The 26,031-nt window shown below is 47.0% G+C and overlaps 1 protein-coding gene across 3 annotated transcripts in view; it reads left to right on the forward strand.

The window, feature by feature from the left end:
* TXNDC16 (thioredoxin domain containing 16) overlaps nt 1–26,031 on the forward strand; it is a 75,858-nt gene that overhangs the window by 24,946 nt on the left and 24,881 nt on the right. For 2 of the 3 annotated variants that reach the window (XM_077270000.1, XM_077270007.1), the window contains exons 5-16: nt 202–276; nt 795–916; nt 8,788–8,878; nt 9,432–9,588; nt 9,770–9,936; nt 10,076–10,136; nt 10,454–10,556; nt 14,777–14,923; nt 15,509–15,568; nt 18,531–18,699; nt 24,098–24,234; nt 24,640–24,724. In XM_077270000.1, coding sequence (XP_077126115.1) covers nt 202–276; nt 795–916; nt 8,788–8,878; nt 9,432–9,588; nt 9,770–9,936; nt 10,076–10,136; nt 10,454–10,556; nt 14,777–14,923; nt 15,509–15,568; nt 18,531–18,699; nt 24,098–24,234; nt 24,640–24,724 — 1,374 coding nt within the window. The remainder of the gene's footprint in view (nt 1–201; nt 277–794; nt 917–8,787; nt 8,879–9,431; nt 9,589–9,769; nt 9,937–10,075; nt 10,137–10,453; nt 10,557–14,776; nt 14,924–15,508; nt 15,569–18,530; nt 18,700–24,097; nt 24,235–24,639; nt 24,725–26,031) is intronic. The other variant, XM_077270017.1, reaches the window with a different exon arrangement.

A 26,031-nucleotide genomic window follows, 5' to 3' on the forward strand; every position in this document is an offset into this window, starting at 1 on the left:
TTTCCATCGTTCCATCTTTCCTTTCCTTCTTTCCTTCCTTCCTTTCCATCTTTCCTTCCTTCATTTCCATACTTTCTATTCTTCCTCCCTTCCTTTCCATTCTTCTTTTCCATCCTTCCTTCCTCCATTACTGTGAGTACTCTCTGAATATGAGGGGCAGGGTCTTCTCTCATTGCTGCGCTGTTTCTTCTCCTTCTTCAGGGGATCCAGATTACTGCGGTCCTTCCCCACAGATACGCTATTTGATGTGAACGCCATCGTGGCCAATGTCTTATTGTGAGTAGCATCCGTTGGTGTTGATTCCTCGTCCATCTCATCCTTCATTCATCCATATTTGGTTCTCTCCGCAGCTGGTAAAGTTGTGTGACACCGATCATGTTCCTGATTTGCTCTGTCCAGGTATTCATCAGCTCTGTGCCCTAGTACGGCTTCTAGCTGTGCCCCCATAAAGAGCGCCTCCTCCTCTGGGGGACCGTCTCACCTTTGTCCCCATAAAGAGCGCTTCCTTCTCTGGGGGGACCATCTAACCTGTGCGCTGATGCCGGTATATTCTCTGCAGCCTCCTCGCTTAGCCAAGTCCAATACCGCTGCTTCTGTTAGACCCAGCGACCACTGGTCACCATCCACCATGGCAGAACTGCTGGGTCTTAGCTGGCTCGGATTCACTCTGCTGCAAAAATGGCGAATGTGCAAAATCCCTGTACAGCATCTGAACATTTATGGCTGAGACTCTGGTCAGTAAGGGGTTAATTTGTCGTCCTGCTCATCGCCGCGCCTCCGTCCATATATTTCAGCGTCTTACTATACAACGAGGTCCGATACATCACCTCCACCCCGGAACTGCGGAAGTTAGAAGACGCCGCCAAAGGGAAGAAGAACATCGTCTTCGCTTATGTCCATGCGATCGGGACTCCAGGTACAGTAGAAATAACGGGGGGCTGTTTTATAGGGGATGATGCAATGATTGTCTGGCGTAGTATTGTTCCCTGTTATCAGCCATTCAAAATAACATACAAAATGTATTTAACCCTTTCCTGACATGTTTGTCACACAGGGTTTGGAGCCGAGCCTGCTGCATCCATTGCGGGTGCCGGTTGTGCTCTAGCAGCAGTGATCGCCAGCGCGGATTGCTGCTGGACAAATAATGCTGCTATCAGTCTCTGGTAGCGACATTTAAGTGGGTTGATCACATGACTCTCATGTCCTCATCATTCTTCCCCCTACGACGCAGTAGTGGGCTGTCCATGCAGGGCCATCTCCAGGTTTTTATGGGCCCGGGTGAAAGAGTCTCAGTGGGCCCCACATACAACAATTCATGATGCATAGATACAGCAGAGAAATATAGGTATAGTACAAGATTTCACTTCTTACATTACACAAGTGATATCAATAGCTCAGAAAGCGGCGAATCCTCATAGCGCACAGTGCGTGTCTTGGGGGGGTTCAAAAGTCTGCTGTCACACAGAGTGACACAAAGAATGACTGCAGACTTCTCTTTTTAGACAGGACAGTATAGTCCTCCATACAGTATTCTCAGCACCAAGTAGTCCTCCATACAGTATTTTTGGCACCACATAGTCCTTCATACAGTATAATGAGCCTCATATATTGCTCCATGCATTATAATGAACCCCATGTATTGCTCCATGCAGAATATAGTAGTAGGGAAAACTGGGGAAAGGAAGAGCGTGCTATAGGGTTTTAAATGTTAAAACAACACAGAAACCAACATTGATCTGCTCACCTGGTGGTGTTGCAAAAAGAAACATGTATCTAACGCTTATATCATCTGCTGCAGGACAGGAGTCCAAAGGACTTAACGAAAGAACATGTCCGGTTGAAGAGTCACTGGATGCGCTGCTGATAATTATATTCAACGAATATTTTCCTTGAAAACTTTATTTTAACAGGTTTACAAAGTTAACGATTTTCGAAGTCAACACATAACCTCTTCATCAGGACAAAAACCTAGGTTGACTTCGAAATGCGTTGACTTTGTAAACCTGTTAAAATAACGTTTCTAAGGAAATTATTCGTTAAATATAATTATCAGCAGCGCATCCAGTGACACTTCACATGGATATGTTCTTCCATACAGAATAATGAGCCCCATGTATTTCTCCATACTGTATATAATGAGTCACATATATTGCTCCTTGCAGTATAATGGGCCCCATATAATGTTCCATACAGAATAATGAGCCCCATGTATTGCTCCATACAGTATATAATGGGCGCCATATATTATTCCATACAGTATATCATGAGCCCCATATATTGCTCCATACAGTATTTTGGGCACCACATAGTCCTCCATACAGTATGATGAGCCCCATATATTGCTCCATACATTATATAATAGGCCCCTTATATTGCCCCATACAGTATATAATGGGTCTTATATATTGCTCCATACAGTATATAATGGGCCCAATATATTGCTCCATACACTATATTATCAGTCCCATATATTGCTCCATGCAGTATAATGGGCCCCATATAATGTTCCATACAGAATGAGCCCCATATATTGCTCCATACAGTATATAATAGACCCCATATATTGCTCCATATAGTATATAATGAGCCCCATATATTGCTCCATACAGTATTATGGGCACCACATAGTGCTCCATATTTTGCTCCATACAGTATTATGGACACCACATAGTGCTCCATACAAAATTATGAGCCCCATATATTGCTCCATACAGTATAATGAGCCCCATATATTGCTCTATACAGTATTATGGCCACCACATAGTGTTCCATACAGAATAATGAGCCCCATGTATTGCTCCATACAGTATATAATGGGCGCCATATATTATTCCATACAGTATATCATGAGCCCCATATATTGCTCCATACAGTATTTTGGGCACCACATAGTCCTCCATACAGTATGATGAGCCCCATATATTGCTCCATACATTATATAATAGGCCCCTTATATTGCCCCATACAGTATATAATGGGCCCAATATATTGCTCCATACACTATATTATGAGTCCCATATATTGCTCCATGCAGTATAATGGGCCCCATATAATGTTCCATACTGAATGAACCCCATATATTGTTCCATACAGTATATAATAGACCCCATATACAGGTCCTTCTCAAAAAATTATCATATAGTGTTAAATTTCATTATTTACCATAATGTAATGATTACAATTAAACTTTCATATACTATAGATTCATTATCCACCAACTGAAATTTGTCAGGTATTTTATTGTTTTAATACTGATGATTTTGGCCTACAACTCCTGATAACCCAAAAAACCTGTCTCAATAAATTAGCATATCAAGAAAAGGTTCTCTAAATGACCTATTACCCTAATCTTCTGAATCAACTAATTAACTCTAAACACATGCAAAAGATACCTGAGGCTTTTAAAAACTCCCTGCCTGGTTCATTACTCAAAACCCCCATCATGGGTAAGACTAGCGACCTGACAGATGTCAAGAAGGCCATCATTGACACCCTCAAGCAAGAGGGTAAGACCCAGAAAGAAATTTCTCAACAAATAGGCTGTTCCCAGAGTGCTGTATCAAGGCACCTCAATGGTAAGTCTGTTGGAAGGAAACAATGTGGCAGAAAACGCTGTACAACGAGAAGAGGTGACCGGAACCTGAGGAAGCAGTGGACTGAGTCTGGTGTGGAAACATCCAGAGCCACCGTGCACAGGCGTGTGCAGGAAATGGGCTACAGGTGCCGCATTCCCCAGGTAAAGCCACTTTTGAACCATAAACAGCGGCAGAAGCGCCTGACCTGGGCTACAGAGAAGCAGCACTGGACTGTTGCTAAGTGGTCCCAAGTACTTTTTTCTGATGAAAGCAAATTTTGCATGTCATTCGGAAATCAAGGTGCCAGAGTCTGGAGGAAGACTGGGGAGAAGGAAATGCCAAAATGCCTGAAGTCCAGTGTCAAGTACCCACAGTCAGTGATGGTGTGGGGTGCCATGTCAGCTGCTGGTGTTGGTCCACTGTGTTTCATCAAGGGCAGGGTCAATGCAGCCAGCTATCAGGAGATTTTGGAGCACTTCATGCTTCCATCGGCTGAAATGCTTTATGGAGATGAAGATTTCATTTTTCAGCACGACCTGGCACCTGCTCACAGTGCCAAAACCACTGGTAAATGGTTTACTGACCATGGTATTACTGTGCTCAATTGGCCTGCCAACTCTCCTGACCTGAACCCCATAGAGAATCTGTGGGATATTGTGAAGAGAAAGTTGAGAGACGCAAGACCCAACACTCTGGATGAGCTTAAGGCCACTATTGAAGCATCCTGGGCCTCCATAACATCTCAGCAGTGTCACAGGCTGATTGCCTCCATGCCACGCCGCATTGAAGCAGTCATTTCTGCCAAAGGATTCCCGACCAAGTATTGAGTGCATAACTGAACATTATTATTTGATGGTTTTTTTGTTTGGTATTAAAAAACACTTTTATTTGATTGGTCGGGTGAAATATGCTAATTTATTGAGACAGGTTTTTTGGGTTATCAGGAGTTGTATGCCAAAATCATCAGTATTAAAACAATAAAAGACCTGACAAATTTCAGTTGGTGGATAATGAATCTATAGTATATGAAAGTTTAATTGTAATCATTACATTATGGTAAATAATGAAATTTAACACTATATGCTAATTTTTTGAGAAGGACCTGTATTGCTCCATAAAGTATATAATGAGCCCCATATATTGCTCCATGCAGAATTATGAGCCCCATATATTGCTTCATACAGTATAATGAGCCCCATATATTGCTCTATACATTATTATGGGCACCACATAGTGCTCCATACAGAATTATGAGCCCTATATATTGCTCCATACAGTATAATATAATATAATGAGCCACATATTCTGCTCCATACAGTATTATGGACATTACATAGTGCTCCATATAGAATTATGAACCCCATATACACTGTGTTCCAAATTATTATGCAAATAATATTTCCTCATATTTTCTCTAAATTACCTATCTGAATTGCAGTCATTGTTATTTTCCAGTCATCTACTATTCTAGTATAATTGTTTTGGAACAAACTGCCTATGAAAACAGTATCTTTAAAAAAAAATAAACACTCAAAATGCATGTTCCAAATTATTATGCACAGCAGAGTTTTCAACCTTTTTTTTTTATTTTGAACAAAAAAATGGTCAATTGTGAAGTTCTAAGCATTATCAGCTTATTACAAAATGAAATCAAACAGTTGTCAAGTGAAAACTTTATTCTAGGTGATGTTACATTTGCACATAGGACCCCTTGTTCGAAAGAAGCTTCTGAACTCTCTCATCCATTGAATTTGTCAGTTTTTGGATGGTTTCTGCTTCAATTGTTTTGCATGTGGACAGAATACCCTCCCAGAGCTGTTGCTTAGATGTGAACTGCCTCCCGCCATCATAGACACTCCTTTTGATGATGCTCCAGAGGTTCTCAATGGGGTTGAGGTCAGGGGAAGATGGTGGCCACACCATAAGTTTGTCCTCTTTTATGCCCATAGCAGCCAGAGATGCAGATGTGTTTTTTGCAGCATGAGACGGTGCATTATCATGCATGAAAATGATCTTGCTGCGGAAAGCACGGTTCTTCCTCTTGAACCATGGCAGGAAGTGTTGTTTTAGAAACTCCATATAGATTATGGAGTTCATCTTTACCCCTTCAGGGATCATAAAGGGGCCGACAATCTCTCTCCCCATGATTCCAGCCCAAAACATTACTCCACCTCCTCCTTGTTGGTGCCTTAGCCGTGTTTTCATGGGGTGTCCATCAACCAGCCATCCTCCACTCCATCCATCTGGACCATCGAGCGTTGCACGGCACTCATCGGTGGTCGACAGGATGGCTTACGCACAGCTGCAAACCTCTGAAGGGCCCTGCATCTTGTTGTTCTGGGGACGTTGGAGGCACCAGCAGCTTCAAAAACTTGCCTGCTGCTATGACAAGGCATTTTTGCAGCTGCTCTTTTAACCTTACGCAATTGCCTGTTGGAAAGGGTCCTCAATTTTTCCTTATCAGCACGCACACGTGTGTGCTGGGAATCAGCTACATACTTCTTGATTGTGCGATGATCACGATGAAGTGTCTTGGCAATGTTGATTGTAGTCATGCCTTGACCTAAATACTCCACAATTTGTTGCTTCTCAGCAGCCGACACATCCTTTTTCTTTCCCATTTTGGCAAAAAATGTAGGCTGCTTAATAATGTAGAACAGCCTTCTTAAGTAGTCTTGCCTTTATTTGGACACACCTGCCAAACTAATGTGCACAGGTATCTGCAATTGCTTTCAGTGATATAAAGAGCCCTGACACACATCACCATCAATGAGTTTAAATGACAAACAAAAAAATTCTAACCTTATCACTCCTAAACTCTTTGTGCATAATAATTTGGAACACAGTGTATTGCTCCATACAGTATATAATGGCCACCTTATATTCCTCCACAAAGTATAAAATGAGCCCCAGATATTGCTCCATAAAGTATTATGAGTCCCATATATTGCTCCATACGGTATAATGAGCGCCATATATTCCTCCATGCAGAATTATGAGCCCCACTTATTGCTCCATACATTATATAATAGGCCCCATATATTGCTCTATACAGTATTGTGGGCACCACATAGTGCTCCTTACAGAATTATGAGCCCTATATATTGCTCCATATAGTATGAGCCCCATATATCACTCTATACAGTATTATGGGCACCACGTAGTGCTCCATACAGAATTATGAGCCCTATATATTGTTCCATACAGTATAATATAATGAGCCCCATATATGAACCCCATATATTGCTCCATACAGTATAATGAGCCACATATACTTCTCCATACAGTATTATGGGCACCACGTAGTGCTCGATATAGAATTATGAGCCCCATATATTACTCCATACACTATATAATAGGCCCCATATATTGCTCTATACAGTATTATGGGCACCACATAGTGCTCCTTACAGAATTATGAGCCCTATATATTGCTCCATACAGTATAATGAGCCCCATATATTGCTCTATACAGTATTATGGGCACCACGTAGTGCTCCATACAGAATTATGAGCCCCGTATATTGTTCCATACAGTATATAATGGGCCCAATATATTGCTCCATACAGTATATAATGGGCCCCATATATTGCTCCATGCAGAATAATGAGCCCCATATATTGCTCCACACAGTATATAATGGGCCCCATATATTGCTCCATTACAGTATATAATAAGCTCCATATATTGCACCATACAGTATTATGGGCACCACATAGTGCTCCATACAGAATAATGAGCCCCATATATTGCTCCATGTAGTATATAATGGGCCACATATATTGCTCCATACAGTATTATGGGTACCACATAGTGCTCCATACAGAATAATGAGCCCCATATAATGCTCCATACATTATTATGGGCACGACATAGTCCTCCATACAGTATAATGAGCCACATATAATGATTCATACAGTATAAAGAACCCCATATAATGCTCCATACAGTATAATGGGTTCCATGTAATGCTCCATACAGTATAATGGGTCCCATATAATGCTCCATATATCATGGGCCCCATATATTATGCTCCGGTATATAATGGGCCCCATATAAACCTCCATACAGAATGTATCTTATATAATGCTCCATACAGAATGTGCCTCTTATAATGCTCCATATATAATGGGCCCAATATGATTCTCCATATATAATGGGCCCCATATAATGCTCCATACAGAATATGCCTCTTATAATGCTCCATATGTAATGGGTCTCATATATTATGCTCCAGTATATAATGGGCCTCATTTAAACCTCCATACAGAATGTGCCTCTTATAATGCTCCATATATAATGGGCCCCATATATTTATTTATTTATTTTACTCCCTTATATAGCGCCACTAATTCCACAGCTCTTTACATACATTATCATCACTGTCCCCAATGGGGCTCACAATCTAAATTCCCTATCAGTATGTCTTTGGAATGTGGGAGGAAACCAGAGAACCCGGAGGAAACCCACACAAACACGGGGAGAACATACAAACTCTTTGCAGATGGTGTCCTTGGTGCGATTTGAATGCAGGACTCCAGCGCTGCAGTGCTAACCACTGAGCCACCAAATATTGCTCCAAATATGGAAAAAAAGAATAATGAAATCCTCCCCTCTCGGCCGCTGCTCTGCTCCGGCCTCAGTGTCGCTGTCTCTCTGCACTGTGACTGCTCAGGCAGGGGGCACATACTAGTGATGTCATGGCGCCCTCTGGCCTGATTGTCACAGTCAGGAGACGAGGAAGACGTCGGCGCGGTGGAGTGGGGAGAAGTAAGTATCGCAAGTGCCGGTACCCTGAGCATGCGGGGGAGTCGCTTGCGGGCAGCGGCACCAGGTCCCCATAGCGTGTCGGTGTCCCTGACGGCCCATTTGGCTCTTCCCCCGGGTGCTGACACCGGCCCTGTGCCCATAGTTCCAGTGCAGACGGGTCTGAAGACCTTCTCTGTATTTCCTTAGGAGATCACCACTTCTCCTATTTACTACACTGCTGGTGAGATGATTGCGGGTTCAAATCTCCTCTAAGAACTTAAAAAGTAAAAAAAAAATAGTTCCCCTTGTATGATAAAATGATTGGTGTCATTTAAATAGGAAACAAAAAACATAATCTGTGAAATGACAGTGATGACTCTTGGAAAAATGGGAGTTAAAAAAACGTGAAGTGCAAGAAAAATGTGAAAAATTGCTCAGTCATGTTTTCCCCCTTGTCCTCAGAGCACCGCTATGTCATGGAGGCCGCTTTTGTCCATGGGTCGACGCACCAGTTTGTTGTGACCACAGAGACAAATGTGCTGAAGAATATTAGGTAAAGACATCATCATGAATTTATCTCCATGTACTTACAATATTTCTTATCATTTTTTTGGGTGTTAAAATCATAAAAAACAATATAAAATTTTGGTAAAAGGAGGGGAATCGTTATGGCTGTTTTGCCGCAATAGACGAGTCCTTTGTTTGCTTTTCTTGCACTTTCCTCTTTGTGCCAGCAGAGGGCGCAGTTGCACCATTTTCTGGTTATTTTCCCATGGCTGTAGCAGTTGTCTGCTGCCATGGCATGCTGGGACTGTTAGTTTCTGCAGAGCCACTTCTTGCAGGCCAATGATCTGTAGAATGAAATAAGCCAGGAAATATTTCGGATTTTATACCTATAGAATTTTTCAGCAGCTGCACATGTTGCAGGATCAGGAGCTATGCATTTTGTCTGGGTCACCAAATCATTGCTCCATAACGATTAAAAACTGCTCCTGGCATCATAAATGGCCGATGTAGAAAGAAATCACAACACCCGTTAGTAGGACGGGAATAGTTTATGATATGCTTGTGTTTAATTTTTAATTTTATTGGTTATTTGTTTGTAGTGCTGAAGACCCCAGCCTAGTCCCGGCCAGACTCGCATTCATCCATTGTAAATCAGTGACGGGCGTCAGTCAGAAGTGTCGGCGATCGCTGTCAGATCAGCCGCTGACTACAATCAGTGTCCATCGCTTTCTGAAACTCATGGGGCTCCCTCTGGTGGTACGTATGTGCACTGCAAGCGCTTCTTTTCTATTTTCTTTCTTTTTTTTTTTTTTTTTTAAAGCAGATATCTCGTCTGTCTCTTCTGGACTTGGATTTTTCTCGCAGTGTAGCTCCACGTGGAGAATGCATCCCCTTTGTGAACTGTGCACTGTTGTCCTTTCCGTCTCTGCTTCTCCAGGTACAGTCTTCAGGGGATCCGGAGGAGTTTTCCAGCGTTCACCTCCAGCTCGGATTACCCGTGATCTTCATTCTGAGCCAGCAGGACACCTATGAAGCGGATATGGAGACCGCAGAGGACGTGGCGTGGCAGCTGCTGGGGAAAGCCGGCGTGGCCGTGTTATCGAGGTGCAAGTCAGGGGCAACGTAGATCTGGGGGGCTGGGGTTTTAGCAAGTGGCGCCAAGATGATTGCGTACCCCCGATCGTGTGCATTTCTGGGTAGGGGGCAACGCTTTCTTCAGTTATAGTTTTTCTGTTATTTCCAGGGAGAGGTCTCAGGTAAAGGTTCCTGCCGCCTACAACGTGGCCGTGAAGAGACCGGACGAGGTAAGTGCGACCCAACACATTCGTACAACCCCCCCCCCCCCCCCAGCACCCCAGTACAAGGACGCTCCACCATGACTGTGCGCTCTCTGTAAAGGGCTATTCCCATCTTAGAAAGTGATGGCGTGTTATAAAAAATGGGGTTCTGTCTGCTGGGAGTGAAGTGGCCTCCGAGCCGGCATCTACACATCAGCACCCGGCGGGGGAAAATGAAAGGCCTCCATTTCTGCACCAGCTCTGCGGCCCCTTCTTTCTCAGGAAGGTCCCCCCATATCCTAGCGATACGATGGAGTCCCCTTTAACAACCTTCCTGTCTACAGAGCTCAGCAGTGAAGTACCTGACGTTGGAGACGACTCAGCAGATCCTCGACCTCATACATGTCCCTAAAGAGGAGCAGCCTGAAGACGCACTCGCCAACCCAGGTAATCGCATCCTTGCCGGCAGAGCGTGAGGTCCTGGCAGGTTGGATCCTTTATATGGCGGCTCGCAGGCATCTGCCTATTTCAGTCCTCGCTGTGTTTGCCGCATGCACAGAGTGAAGCATGAAGCTGATGGCCCTCGCTGCAGCGGCCTCCCTGGTCACTCTGTACACGGACCGCCATCGCAGGACTGGCACAGTGCACTCCTGCAGTGGGCAAGACCATGCTGTTCGGGTACCGTGCATATTAGAGACCATGCTGTTCGGGTACCGTGCATATTAGAGACCATGCTGTTCGGGTACCGTGCATATTAGAGACCATGCTGTTCGGGTACCGTGCGTGCTAGAGACCATGCTGTTCGGGTACCGTGCGTGCTAGAGACCATGCTGTTCGGGTACCGTGCATATTAGAGACCATGCTGTTCGGGTACCGTGCATATTAGAGACCATGCTGTTCGGGTACCGTGCATATTAGAGACCATGCTGTTCGGGTACCGTGCGGGCTAGAGACCATGCTGTTCGGGTACCGTGCGGGCTAGAGACCATGCTGTTCGGGTACCGTGCGTGCTAGAGACCATGCTGTTCGGGTACCATGCGTGCTAGAGACCATGCTGTTCGGGTACCATGCGTGCTAGAGACCATGCTGCTCAGGTACTGTGCGTATTAAAGACTATGCTGCTCGGGTACCGTGCGTATTAGAAACCATGCTGCTCGGGTACCGTGCGTATTAGAAACCATGCTGCTCGGGTACCGGGCATATTAGAAACCATGATGCTCTGGTACTGTGCGTATTAGATACCATGCTGTTCGGGTACCGTGCGTATTAGAGACTATGCTGCTCGGGTACCATGCGTATTAGAAACCATGCTGCTCGGATACCATGCGTATTACAAACTATGCTGTTCTAGTACTGTGCGTATTAGAGACCATGCTGCTCGGGTACTGTGCGTATTAGAAACCATGATGCTCGGGTACCGTGCGTATTAAAAACCATGATGCTCGAGTACCGTGCATATTAGAAACCATGATGCTCGGATACCGTGCGTATTAGAAACCATGCTGCTTGGGTACCATGCGTATTAGAAACCATGCTGCTTGGGTACTGTGCGTATTAAAAACCATGATGCTTGGGTACCGTGCGTATTAGAAACCATGATGCTCGGATACCGTGCGTATTAGAAACCATGCTGCTTGGGTAACGCGCGTATTAGAAACCATGCTGCTTGGGTACCGTGCGTATTAAAAACCATGATGCTCGAGTACCGTGCGTATTAGAAACCATGATGCTCGGGTACCGTGCGTATTAAAAACCATGATGCTCGGGTACCGTGTGTATTAGAAACCATGCTGCTTGGGTACCGTGCGTATTAGAAACCTTCCTGCTCGGGTACTGTGCGTATTAGAAAACATGATGCTCGGGTACCGTGTGTATTACAAACCATGCTGCTTGGGTACCGTGCGTATTAGAAACCATGCTGCTCTGGTACTGTGCGTATTAGAGACTATGCTGCTCGGGTACCGTGCGTATTAGAAACCATGCTGCTCGGATACCATGCATATTACAAACTATGCTGTTCTGGTACTGTGCGTATTAGAAACCATGATGCTCGGGTACCGTGCGTATTAGAAACCATGCTGCTCGGATACCATGCATATTACAAACTATGCTGTTCTGGTACTGTGCGTATTAGAAACCATGATGCTCGGGTACCGTGCGTATTAGAAACCATGCTGCTCGGATACCATGCATATTACAAACTATGCTGTTCTGGTACTGTGCGTATTAGAAACCATGATGCTCGGGTACCGTGCGTATTAGAAACCATGCTGCTCGGATACCATGCATATTACAAACTATGCTGTTCTGGTACTGTGCGTATTAGAAACCATGATGCTCGGGTACCGTGCGTATTAGAGACCATGCTGCTTGGGTAGCGTGCGTATTAGAGACCATGCTGCTCGGGTACCGTGCGTATTAGAAACCATGATGCTCGGATACCGTGCGTATTAGAGACCATGCTGCTCGGGTACCGTGCGTATTAGAAACCATGATGCTCGGATACCGTGCGTTTTAGAGACCATGCTGCTCGGGTACCGTGCGTTTTAAAAACCATGCTGTTCGGGTACTGTGCGTATTAAAAAACATGCTGCTTGGGTACTGTACGTATTAGAAACCTTCCTGCTTTGGTACCGTGCGTATTAGAAACCTTCCTGCTTAGGTACTGTGCGTATTAGAAAACATGATGCTCGGATACCGTGCGTATTAGAGACCATGATGCTCGGGTACCATGTGTATTAGAAACCATGCTGCTTGGGTACCGTGCGTATTAGAAATCATGGTGCTCGAGTACTTTTTGTATTAGAAACCATGCTGCTCGGGTACCGTGCGTATTAGAGACCATGCTGCTCGGGTACCGTGCGTATTAGAAACCATTCTGCTTGGGTACTGTGCATATTAGAAACCATGCTGCTCGGGTATTGTGCGTATTAGAAACCATGCTTCTCGGGTACCGTGCATATTAGAGACCATGTGGCTTGGGTACTGTGCGTATTAGAAACCATGCTGCTTGGGTACCGTGCGTATTAGAAACCATGCTGCTTGGGTACCGTGCGTATTAGAAACCATGCTGCTTGGGTACCGTGTGTATTAGAAACCATGCTGCTTGGGTACTGTGCGTATTAGAAACCATGCTGCTTGGGTACCGTGCGTATTAGAAACCATGCTGCTTGGGTACCGTGTGTATTAGAAACCATGCTGCTCGGGTACCGTGTGTATTAGAAACCATGCTGCTCGGGTACCGTGTGTATTAGAGACCATGCTGCTTGGGTACCGTGCGTATTAGAAACCATGCTGCTTGGGTACCGTGTGTATTAGAAACCATGCTGCTCGGGTACCGTGTGTATTAGAAACCATGCTGCTTGGGTACCGTGCGTATTAGAAACCATGCTGCTTGGGTACCGTGTGTATTAGAAACCATGCTGCTTGGGTACTGTGCGTATTAGAAACCATGCTGCTTGGGTACCGTGCGTATTAGAAACCATGCTGCTTGGGTACCGTGTGTATTAGAAACCATGCTGCTCGGGTACCGTGTGTATTAGAAACCATGCTGCTCGGGTACCGTGTGTATTAGAAACCATGCTGCTCGGGTACCGTGTGTATTAGAAACCATGCTGCTTGGGTACCGTGCGTATTAGAAACCATGATGCTCGGGTACCGTGTGTATTAGAAACCATGCTGCTTGGGTACCGTGCGTATTAGAAACCATGCTGCTCGGGTACCGTGTGTATTAGAAACCATGCTGCTTGGGTACCGTGCGTATTAGAGACCATGCTGCTCGGGTACCGTGTGTATTAGAAACCATGCTGCTTGGGTACCGTGCGTATTAGAGACCATGCTGCTCGGGTACCGTGCGTATTAGAAACCATGATGCAGGGATACCGTGCGTATTAGAGACCATTCTGCTCGGGTACTGTGCGTATTAGAAACCATGCTGCTTGGGTACCGTGTGTATTAGAAACCATGCTGCTTGGGTACCGTGTGTATTAGAAACCATGCTGCTTGGGTACTGTGCGTATTAGAAACCATGCTGCTCGGGTACCGTGTGTATTAGAAACCATGCTGCTTGGGTACCGTGCATATTAGAGACCATGCTGCTCGGGTACCGTGCGTATTAGAAACCATGATGCTCGGGTACCGTGTGTATTAGAAACCATGCTGCTTGGGTACCGTGCGTATTAGAAACCATGCTGCTCGGGTACCGTGTGTATTAGAAACCATGCTGCTTGGGTACCGTGCGTATTAGAAACCATGCTGCTTGGGTACCGTGTGTATTAGAAACCATGCTGCTTGGGTACCGTGTGTATTAGAAACCATGCTGCTTGGGTACCGTGTGTATTAGAAACCATGCTGCTTGGGTACCGTGCGTATTAGAAACCATGCTGCTCGGGTACCGTGCGTATTAGAAACCATGCTGCTCGGGTACCGTGCGTATTAGAAACCATGCTGCTTAGGTGCCTGGCTGTAGAGAACGTGAACTCCTTGGGAATCAAGCATCTCAGATGCGGTAATGCTTACGTACCGTGCTGCTTAGATACTGCCTAGATAATATGCAGCTTAGATGCACACATGGTGGTTCCTGCCCCGTCTGCCTGTACCTCATTCTCTTTCCGGGCCGTGCCTCCGCCATGTAAATAATTGCGCTGTGAATACTTTCCTTCCTGCAGAGGTCCAGGATGACGAGGTAGCGAGGGACGTATTCGAGAGCAGAAGGCCCCGGCTGCCCCTGCCGCTGGTGCCGTCACTGACAGATGACACTTTCCGGATGGTGTCCTCCGGCACTTGCCCCACCGCCGTCCTCTTCTTCATGATCTGTGAGTTCCCAGCTGCGCTCTCTCCTGGAGGTAGAAGCTGACGTGATGTGACTGCAGACATTTGTCATCATGTTTAGCTTCCAGTAATCCTGCACATAAGTCCCATCCACTGGGGGGTCCGTAATGGAGGAGACTGAACACGTGCCATCATTTCCTAGGAGCTCATGAGGGTCCTACAATGAGGAGCCCCATGTAGGGTGGGTTTTCTAAACCTCCGCTCCATTCATTATCCATGGGGCTGCTGAGTGCAGGCTCTGTTTCTGGCATTCCTATAGGTAGTGAATGGCGCAGAGGGGAAGCATGCATCTGATATTGCTCTGTACCACCGTGTTCTCAGGGTTCCTGACTCTCGTTCTTGGGATCGCTGGGGGTCTCATCTCTCGGACCCCCAGACAGCAGGAAGTTATCCCCTATTCTAAGATTAGGGAATACCTTGCAGTGTTGTGAATATCCCTTTAATTCTTTCACTGATGAGATCACGTAGCGCCTACAGAACACTGAACACCCCTTTAAGCTTTGGGATAAAGGTGAAGACAGATGAGCAGGAACGTTATGGTATTGATTCATCATGTTCTTCTCCTACAGGGGAACACGTGTCCTTAACTTTTCTGAAGTCTTTTCAAGAGGTGGCCAAGAAATATAAAGGTGCGTGGCTTCTGTCTAATGACGACTGTCGCACAGGTTAGGGTGCCAGTAAGGATTGGACGGCACCTTTTACTTTTACACCTAATATAATAATTACAGTATTTTAGATGAGAAGAGAAAATGATAATGAAGCAAGGAATCCACCATTCTTTACACTGCTGGCTGCAGAAGTGCGTTTTTTTTTGTATATATTTTCTTTTTCCATCATAGTTTTCTTATTCCTGCCTCATACCTAATAAATCCAGGGATCCCGAGAGACTCCGAGTAATAAATGAGCTGCATTTCTTACCACTTTGAAGTAATTAAAGGGATTTTCTTCCTGGACATGGCTTCAGTGCTGATTTTCCTTTTCAGCTGAAACAATAATAGGGTGAAGTGCGGGAATTAACCCTCCCCGACGTTGCTGGGCTCCGTCCTCTCACCTTACAAGGGGCTTTTCACCGAAAAGTAAATATTTAGTTCCTGTATAGACAACCGGGAAACCTGAGCGCCTCAGGGTCTGCACAATAGCGCCATCTCCAGGTACATTGTTCAGCGGCCACGTTCACAGGAGCGATGGAGGTCGTGTGCCCTACGGACCACCAGACTGAAAATTATCACTGAGAAGAAGTAAAGGAAATTTTTCAAAGTGTATTCGTTGTGCATAAGAAATTTGCCTTGTTTTGCATCCTTATCTCTCTGACCTAATTCTGGTTACCTGTAGCCACCACTAGGGGTGCGTATACAAGGAGGGTGTAATACGACCACAAGATAAGTGGTGGGCGTGTGGACCCCCATGTTCACGGCCGCTCAATTCATAGTCTATGGCACTGGCGGAGATGGCGAAGCGCTGTATGTCCTGTTCAGCTCCCCCTAGTGGTGACTGTATAAATCTGTATGTAGTGAGCTCCCCCTAGTGGTGACTGTATATATCCATATGTAGTGAGCTCCCCCTAGTGGTGACTGTATAAATCTGTATATAGTGAGCTCCCCCTAGTGGTGACTATAAATCTGTATGTAGTGAGCTCCCTCTAGTGGGAACTGTATATATCCATATGTAGTGAGCTCCCTCTAGTGGTGACTGTATAAATCTGTATGTAGTGAGCTCCCCCTAGTGGTGACTGTATATATCCATATGTAGTGAGCTCCCCTTAGTGGTGACTGTATAAATCGGTATGTAGTGGGCTCCCCCTACTGGTGGCTGTATAAATTCATATGCATTGAGCTCACCATAGTGGAGACAAAAGGAAGGTAATGATGATATCTGTGCATTTTGCATGCTCATTTTAGGACATGCTGACTGATCCCTGCAGGAGGGCACGCTGACTGATCCCTGCAGGAGGGCACGCTGACTGATCCCTGCAGGAGGGCACGCTGACTGATTCCTGCAGGAGGGCACGCTGACTGATTCCTGAAGGAAGACACGGATGACTGATTCCTGCAGGAGGACACGGATGACTGATTCCTACAGGAGGGCACGCTGACTGATTCCTGCAGGAGGGCACGCTGACTGATTCCTGCAGGAGGGCACGCTGACTGATTCCTGCTGGAGGGCACGCTGACTGATTCCTGATTCCCTACACCTCAGAACAAGCGGCGGATACCGCGTTCTACACTCACACCTCTGCCTTTCCCGATAAGGGACTCCAAATTTTGGTCCATTCTTTGGATCCGTGCTGCTGACTCGTATACAGGTTTACATTCCTGGAGACCACATTAGCCTGTGCTTTTGGGTCACATGTACCTCGTTTACCTTATGCGCAGTCTTGGTTCTTCCACACTCCTGGAGAGTACACTATCTTGTACTGTTGGACCCCTCCCAAGACAAGCAGTGGTGCATTTTCATACACTGTCCTTCACCATCGCACATCCACTCATGCCTACGCATAGGATCCACATATAGGACCACAATCTGATCTCAGGCCACACATGAATAGTGTCTCTAAGAGACCAGTACACTGAAGAAGGTCAATGTGTTTGACCGAAACGTTTGTACAAGTGGCTGCCATTAAAATTTCATATCATCATAAGTTGAGTGCCAAAGTTTATTCCATATATGGTCACTGGTTTGGGAACCTTCTTTGTGCACCTCTACAGCTGTGCCACGATATACCACACTATATGATTCCTACAGGAGGACACGATGACTGATTCCTGCAGGAGGGCACGCTGACTGATTCCTACAGGAGGACACGATGACTGATTCCTGCAGGAGGGCACGCTGACTGATTCCTGCAGGAGGGCACGCTGACTGATTCCTGCAGGAGGGCACGCTGACTGATTCCTGCAGGAGGGCACGCTGACTGATTCCTGCAGGAGGGCACGCTGACTGATTCCTGCAGGAGGGCACGCTGACTGATTCCTGCAGGAGGGCACGCTGACTGATTCCTGCAGGAGGGCACGCTGACTGATTCCTGCAGGAGGGCACGCTGACTGATTCCTGCAGGAGGGCACGCTGACTGATTCCTGCAGGAGGGCACGCTGACTGATTCCTGCAGGAGGGCACGCTGACTGATTCCTGCTGGAGGGCACGCTGACTGATTCCTGCAGGAGGGCACGCTGACTGATTCCTGCAGGAGGACACTCTGACTGATTCCTGCAGGAGGGCACGCTGACTGTTTCCTGCTGGAGGGCACGCTGACTGATTCCTGCAGGAGGGCACGCTGACCGATTCCTGCAGGAGGGCACGCTGACCGATTCCTGCAGGAGGGCACGCTGACCGATTCCTGCAGGAGGGCACGCTGACCGATTCCTGCAGGAGGGCACGCTGACCGATTCCTGCAGGAGGGCACGCTGACCGATTCCTGCAGGAGGGCACGCTGACCGATTCCTGCAGGAGGGCACGCTGACCGATTCCTGCAGGAGGACACGCTGACCGATTCCTGCAGGAGGACACGCTGACTGAACCTCTTTACATGATGAATTCCCCAGAGATCACCGATTGTGCGACACTGCGACTGATCTGTTTCATGTCTTCCTGTAGAGAAGCTGGACGTGTCTATGGCCACGGTGAACTGTGCGGACTGGACTGACGTCTGCACTAAGGAGGAAATCACCAGTTTCCCTTCAGTGAAGATCTACCAGGCAGGTCAGCGGCCACTTCTGTACAGGGGCTTGATGGGCACTGATGAGCTGGCCCGATTTCTCCTGCTGTGAGTACGCGGACATCCACCGCTCGTTTCCTCTGATCTATAATGTGAGAAATGGACAAAATGGAAATTGGTTCATAAATTGTGGTTTTACCCCCAAAAATCACATGAAAGTGCGGCCACTAGGGGTCTCCCTCCTTACACTGTTTTATGACTAGTCTAGCAGAAGCACCAAGACTGAATGCAGGAAGTGGGGGCGGGGCTTTGTATCTCTACAGGAGGTGGGGTGGGGCTTTGGCTTTGTATCTACAGGAAGTGGAAGCAAGGCTTTGTATCTATACAGGAAGTGGGGGCGGGGCTTTGTATCTGCTGGAAGTGGGAGTGGGGCTTTGTATCTCTACAGGAAGTGGGAGCGGGGCTTTGTATCTCTACAGGAAGTGGGAGTGGGGCTTTGTATCTGCAGGAAGTGGAAGCAAGGCTTTGTATCTATACAGGAAGTGGGGGTGGGGCTTTGTATCTACAGGAAGTGGAAGCAAGGCTTTGTATCTATACAGGAAGTGGGGGCGGGGCTTTGTATCTGCAGGAAGTGGGAGTGGGGCTTTGTATCTATACAGGAAGTGGGAGCGGGGCTTTGTATCTCTACAGGAAGTGGGGGCGGGGCTTTGTATCTGCAGGAAGTGGGAGTGGGGCTTTGTATCTCTACAGGAAGTGGGAGTGGGGCTTTGTATCTCTACAGGAAGTGGGAGCGGGGCTTTGTATCTCTACAGGAAGTGGGAGCGGGGCTTTGTATCTCTACAGGAAGTGGGAGCGGGGCTTTGTATCTCTACAGGAAGTGGGAGTGGGGCTTTGTATCTCTACAGGAAGTGCGGGCGGGGCTTTGTATCTCTACAGGAAGTGGGAGTGGGGCTTTGTATCTCTACAGGAAGTGGGAGTGGGGCTTTGTATCTTTACAGGAAGTGGGAGCGGGGCTTTGTATCTCTACAGGAAGTGGGAGCGGGGCTTTGTATCTCTACAGGAAGTGGGGGCGGGGCTTTGTATCTCTACAGGAGGTGGGGTGGGGCTTTGTATCTACAGGAAGTGGAAGCAAGGCTTTGTATCTATACAGGAAGTGGGGGCGGGGCTTTGTATCTGCAGGAAGTGGGAGTGGGGCTTTGTATCTCTACAGGAAGTGGGAGCGGGGCTTTGTATCTCTATAGGAAGTGGGGGCGGGGCTTTGTATCTGCAGGAAGTGGGAGTGGGGCTTTGTATCTCTACAGGAAGTGGGAGTGGGGCTTTGTATCTCTACACGAAGTGGGAGCGGGGCTTTGTATCTCTACAGGAAGTGGGAGCGGGGCTTTGTATCTCTACAGGAAGTGGGAGTGGGGCTTTGTATCTGCAGGAAGTGGAAGCAAGGCTGTGTATCTATACAGGAAGTGGGGGTGGGGCTTTGTATCTACAGGAAGTGGAAGCAAGGCTTTGTATCTATACAGGAAGTGGGGGCGGGGCTTTGTATCTGCAGGAAGTGGGAGTGGGGCTTTGTATCTCTACAGGAAGTGGGAGCGGGGCTTTGTATCTCTACAGGAAGTGGGGGCGGGGCTTTGTATCTGCAGGAAGTGGGAGTGGGGCTTTGTATCTCTACAGGAAGTGGGAGCGGGGCTTTGTATCTACAGGAAGTGGGAGCAGGGCTTTGTATCTCTACAGGAAGTGGGAGCGGGGCTTTGTATCTCTACAGGAAGTGGGGGCGGGGCTTTGTATCTCTACAGGAGGTGGGGTGGGGCTTTGTATCTACAGGAAGTGGAAGCAAGGCTTTGTATCTATACAGGAAGTGGGGGCGGGGCTTTGTATCTGCAGGAAGTGGGAGTGGGGCTTTGTATCTCTACAGGAAGTGGGAGCGGGGCTTTGTATCTCTACAGGAAGTGGGGGCGGGGCTTTGTATCTGCAGGAAGTGGGAGTGGGGCTTTGTATCTCTACAGGAAGTGGGAGTGGGGCTTTGTATCTCTACAGGAAGTGGGAGCGGGGCTTTGTATCTCTACAGGAAGTGGGAGCGGGGCTTTGTATCTCTACAGGAAGTGGGAGTGGGGCTTTGTATCTGCAGGAAGTGGAAGCAAGGCTTTGTATCTATACAGGAAGTGGGGGTGGGGCTTTGCATCTACAGGAAGTGGAAGCAAGGCTTTGTATCTATACAGGAAGTGGGGGCGGGGCTTTGTATCTGCAGGAAGTGGGAGTGGGGCTTTGTATCTCTACAGGAAGTGGGAGCGGGGCTTTGTATCTCTACAGGAAGTGGGGGCGGGGCTTTGTATCTGCAGGAAGTGGGAGTGGGGCTTTGTATCTCTACAGGAAGTGGGAGTGGGGCTTTGTATCTCTACAGGAAGTGGGAGCGGGGCTTTGTATCTCTACAGGAAGTGGGGGCGGGGCTTTGTATCTCTACAGGAGGTGGGGTGGGGCTTTGTATCTACAGGAAGTGGAAGCCAGGCTTTGTATCTATACAGGAAGTGGGGGCGGGGCTTTGTATCTCTACAGGAAGTGGGGGCGGGGCTTTGTATCTGCAGGAAGTGGGAGTGGGGCTTTGTATCTCTACAGGAAGTGGGAGTGGGGCTTTGTATCTCTACAGGAAGTGGGAGCGGGGCTTTGTATCTCTACAGGAAGTGGGAGTGGGGCTTTGTATCTCTACAGGAAGTGGGAGCGGGGCTTTGTATCTCTACAGGAAGTGGGAGCGGGGCTTTGTATCTCTACAGGAAGTGGGGGCGGGGCTTTGTATCTGCAGGAAGTGGGAGTGGGGCTTTGTATCTCTACAGGAAGTGGGAGCGGGGCTTTGTATCTCTACAGGAAGTGGGAGCGGGGCTTTGTATCTCTACAGGAAGTGGGAGCGGGGCTTTGTATCTCTACAGGAAGTGGGAGCGGGGCTTTGTATCTCTACAGGAAGTGGGGGCGGGGCTTTGTATCTCTACAGGAGGTGGGGTGGGGCTTTGTATCTACAGGAAGTGGGAGTGGCTTTGTATCTCTACAGGAAGTGGGAGCGGGGCTTTGTATCTCTACAGGAAGTGGGGGCGGGGCTTTGTATCTGCAGGAAGTGGGAGTGGGGCTTTGTATCTCTACAGGAAGTGGGAGTGGGGCTTTGTATCTCTACAGGAAGTGGGAGTGGGGCTTTGTATCTCTACAGGAAGTGGGAGCGGGGCTTTGTATCTCTACAAGAAGTGGGGGCGGGGCTTTGTATCTGCAGGAAGTGGGAGTGGGGCTTTGTATCTCTACAGGAAGTGGGAGTGGGGCTTTGTATCTCTACAGGAAGTGGGAGCGGGGCTTTGTATCTCTACAGGAAGTGGGGGCGGGGCTTTGTATCTACAAGAAGTGGAAGCAAGGCTTTGTATCTATACAGGAAGTGGGGGCGTGGTTTTGTATCTACAGGAATGGGGGCGGAGTTTTGTATCTCTACAGGGAGTGGAAGCAAGGCTTTGTATCTATGCAGGAAGTGGGGACGGGGCTTTGTATCTGCAGGAAGTGGGAGCGGGGCTTTGTATCTCTACAGGAAGTGGGGGCGGGGCTTTGTATCTGCAGGAAGTGGAAGCAAGGCTTTGTATCTCTACAGGAAGTGGGGGCGTGGCTTTGTATCTACAGGAAGTGGGGGCGGAGCTTTGTATCTACAGGAAGTAGGGGAGGACCTTTGTATCTACAGGAAGTGGGGCGGAGCTTTGAATCTCTACAGGAAGTGGGGGTGGAGCTTTGTATCTACAGGAAGTGAGAGCGGAGCTTTGTAGCTCTACAGAAAGTGGGTGCAGGGCTTTGCGTCTGCATGGAGTGGGGCAGGTCATTATCTTTTTGCTCCTGCTCTCACGTCTGTCAAGCTGCATAAAGGGATAACCTAGAGGTGGGCTGGGCAATGGCTGGAACAATGCATGATGGGAATTTAGTAAAGGGAAGTTCTTGCACTTATCGTGCTGGCAGAATACGAATGAAAAGGAATCACTTAAAAAGAGTGGATGTTAGAGCGTTAGGGTTGGGAAGATTCCTGCGGTGGTGGTGCTGTAGGGGTTGTCTCCCAGCTTTTTAGAGACCCTGAATATGATATCGGCTTGTATTATACGTCCTGATCCTCCTGCTTCAAGGCACATACTCTGTCAGGGGATGTCAGTGATGACGGCCATACTGGTCCACCAGCCTTCTCTGCAGCTGATATAACTAAGAGACCTATAAGCCGCTGCTTCTATTCTAGTAGCGCAGGGATGAGAAAGATCCAGAAGTTCACCATTCTCCTAATGCAATGATCTGTAATTGTATCTGAGCCAATGTAATACCGGGGGTCCGCTCCTCCACACGCTCATCCTGATCGTATTATGTGTCATCTGCTGCCAACGTCCACCAATTTGTCTCAAATTAAAGAGGAACATCATTTACAGACTTCAGAATTACCACTAATTACATATGTGAGGATTCAGTCACTGCCGAGTCGTACTGCACTGCCCCAAAAGTCATACTGTGCCCCACCTGCCCATGGACTGCAATATCTAACTGCAGAATAGTGAGCGCCGCTCTGGGGTATAATACAGGATGTAACCCAGGATCAGTAATGTAATGTATGTACACAGTGACTGCACCAGCAGAATAGTGAGTGCAGCTCTGGGGTATAATACAGGATGTAACCCAGGATCAGTAATGTATGTACACAGTGACTGCACCAGCAGAATAGTGAGTGCAGCTCTGGAGTATAATACAGGATGTAACCCAGGATCAGTAATGTATGTACACAGTGACTGCACCAGCAGAATAGTGAGTGCAGCTCTGAAGTATAATACAGGATGTAACTCAGGATCAGTGATGTAATGTATGTACACAGTGACTGCACCAGCAGAGTAGTGAGTGCAGCTCTGAAGTATAATACAGGATGTAACTCAGGATCAGTAATGTAATGTATGTACACAGTGATTGCACCAGCAGGATAGTGAGTGCAGCTCTGGGGTATAATACAGGATGTAACTCAGGATCAGTAATGTAATGTATGTACACAGTGACTGCACTAGCAGAATAGTGAGTGCAGCACTGGAGTATAATACAGGATGTAACTCAGGATCAGTAATGTAATGTATGTACACAGTGACTACACCAGCAGAGTAGTGAGTGCAGCTCTGGAATCTAATACAGGATGTAACTCAGGATCAGTAATGTAATGTATGTACACAGTGACTCCACCAGCAGAATAGTGAGTGCAGCTCTGGAGTATAATACAGGATGTAACTCACGATCAGTAATGTAATGTATGTACACAGTGACTGCACCAGCAGAATAGTGAGTGCAGCTCTGGAGTATAATACAGGATGTAACTCAGGATCAGTAATGTATGTACAGAGTGACTGCACCAGCAAGAATAGTGAGTGCAGCTCTTGAGTATAATACAGGATGTAACTCAGGATCAGTAATGTATGTACACAGTGACTGCACCAGCAGAATAGTGAGTGCAGCTCTGTTAGTAACATGTCCTTTTATCGCACAGGTTTACACTGGAGTGTCCCCAGTGGTTACAGACAGTGGAGGAGGCAGGAGATTATATAAGTGGAGCGATGCACAGATCATTATCTCCTTTCTACAACATCTCGGCTCTGGGATTATTTACTCCCGGTATGAGAGAAGGTACTGGACGCGGAGCACGACCGTCTGGCCGATGTTGTAGGGCTGGGGTTCGGGATATGTCTATTAATGCACTTGCGAAACTTCTGGTTTATGTAAATTTGCTTATTTGATGCATATTGAAAACTTCTTAAACTTACTGATATTCTTTATATTTTAATTCATTTCCATTTCCTAGATCTTTTGATTTCTGTTAGCGACTATAACAATTGTTATCAGACTGGTCGATCCTCTGCGAGCTCGGACTCCAGGCTGATACATTGTAGCAAACTGTCGGCACAGGAGAGCGATTTGTGCTGTCGATGGGTTCAAGTTTCATTCAGTCGTTCACTGACAGCAAGCAGACATAAGCACAAAGTCCTGTACTGCTGTGATGTAATTGTTGCTCTTCTTTCTTTCTCTCTGCAGCAGCTGAAGACTTTGTCAGTGCAGCAGGAAACCTCCGAGGTTTTGCCGTTGTGGGAATTTATAACGGGGAAGCCTCCTCCGTTCTGTGAGTAAATGATGGACAATTATTTTTCCTTCCCACATCGTGGTCTTTACATCAGAACCCATCATCTCACTTAAAAGAGTTTTCCAGGGGTACAAAAACATGGCTCCTTTTCCAATAACAGCGCCACACTTATCCACAGGATGGATCTGGTATTGCAGCTTTTTATTTGACCTGAGCTGCAGTACCAGACTCATCCTCTGCAGAGAGGTGGTCCTGATTTTTATCAAAAAGACACCATATTTCGACGTCACATCGGGCATACCAATCAGAAGAGGCGCCGGAGATTTCGGCCGCTATGAGTTGATACATATGACTCCTGCTCGGCAGCCTTGGACTGCTTACCTTCTCTTCATCTGCTATACACAACCTACTGATAACTAGGCAGTATCCAAACGTCGCCACCATATAGTACCGCCATAGTGTGGAAGTCATGAATGTGCACCTCCAATCCCTTTAAGGTCTGAGTTCCTGAAACCCCCATTAGTGAGATCACTGAGGGTCCCTCCGGTCGGACCATCACTGATCACTAAGTTATCCTCATCCTAAGGATAGGAGATAACTTATTATTTCAGTAACTCCCCTTTAAATTTCATGTCATCACAATAAAGGATCAATTATAGGAGGAAATGGAAAAAGGAGAAAATGATGAGTTATCCCCTCCGTTTCACTCCCAATAACATCTGGCAATAGGAGTCGGATGTTGATAGTCCAGCGTTAATGGTGCACGACCAGTTAAACTAGAGCATAATCAGGGGCTGACAACCGCGGCAGTGAGGGGCTGCTCTGTGATCCACGCTGTGCTCTGGATACAATTTAGGTTTCCTTTAAGAAAACAGGAAAAATGTTAATTTATGAAAATTCTCTCATTTCGTGGAATTTTTTTTTTCCCTGTTGCCAAAAGTTGAGCATTGATGAATGTGGACGAGGGGTCTAGTAAACAGTGGTAGCACGACATGCGGTCCCACCATATGGCTTCCCTGCATCCTCCTGACCCCAGATCGCAGGGTAATGTAGGAGTCTGGTTCCTGGAAATGACACAGATTCCCGGGACTGAATTCCCCGGATGACATAGATAGGACAGAAAATATATGTGAAGATCTGGGAATACGGACGGCAGCCAGGACGTGACGTGCCGGAGCATCTCTGAGCGCCATGTGCGGCCTTATATTACGCAGTGCGAGGTGCTTCATCAGGAGAGGACTTCAGTAGTGATCTGATCCAGGTCTTGCTAAAGCACCCAGTAGTCATAGCACCCTCTCATTTCCCCAGTAGTCACAGCACCCTCTCATTTCCCCAGTACTCACAGC

This window comes from Ranitomeya variabilis, chromosome 1 (assembly GCF_051348905.1).
Source record: "Ranitomeya variabilis isolate aRanVar5 chromosome 1, aRanVar5.hap1, whole genome shotgun sequence".
NCBI classification, from domain to species: Eukaryota; Metazoa; Chordata; class Amphibia; order Anura; family Dendrobatidae; genus Ranitomeya; species Ranitomeya variabilis.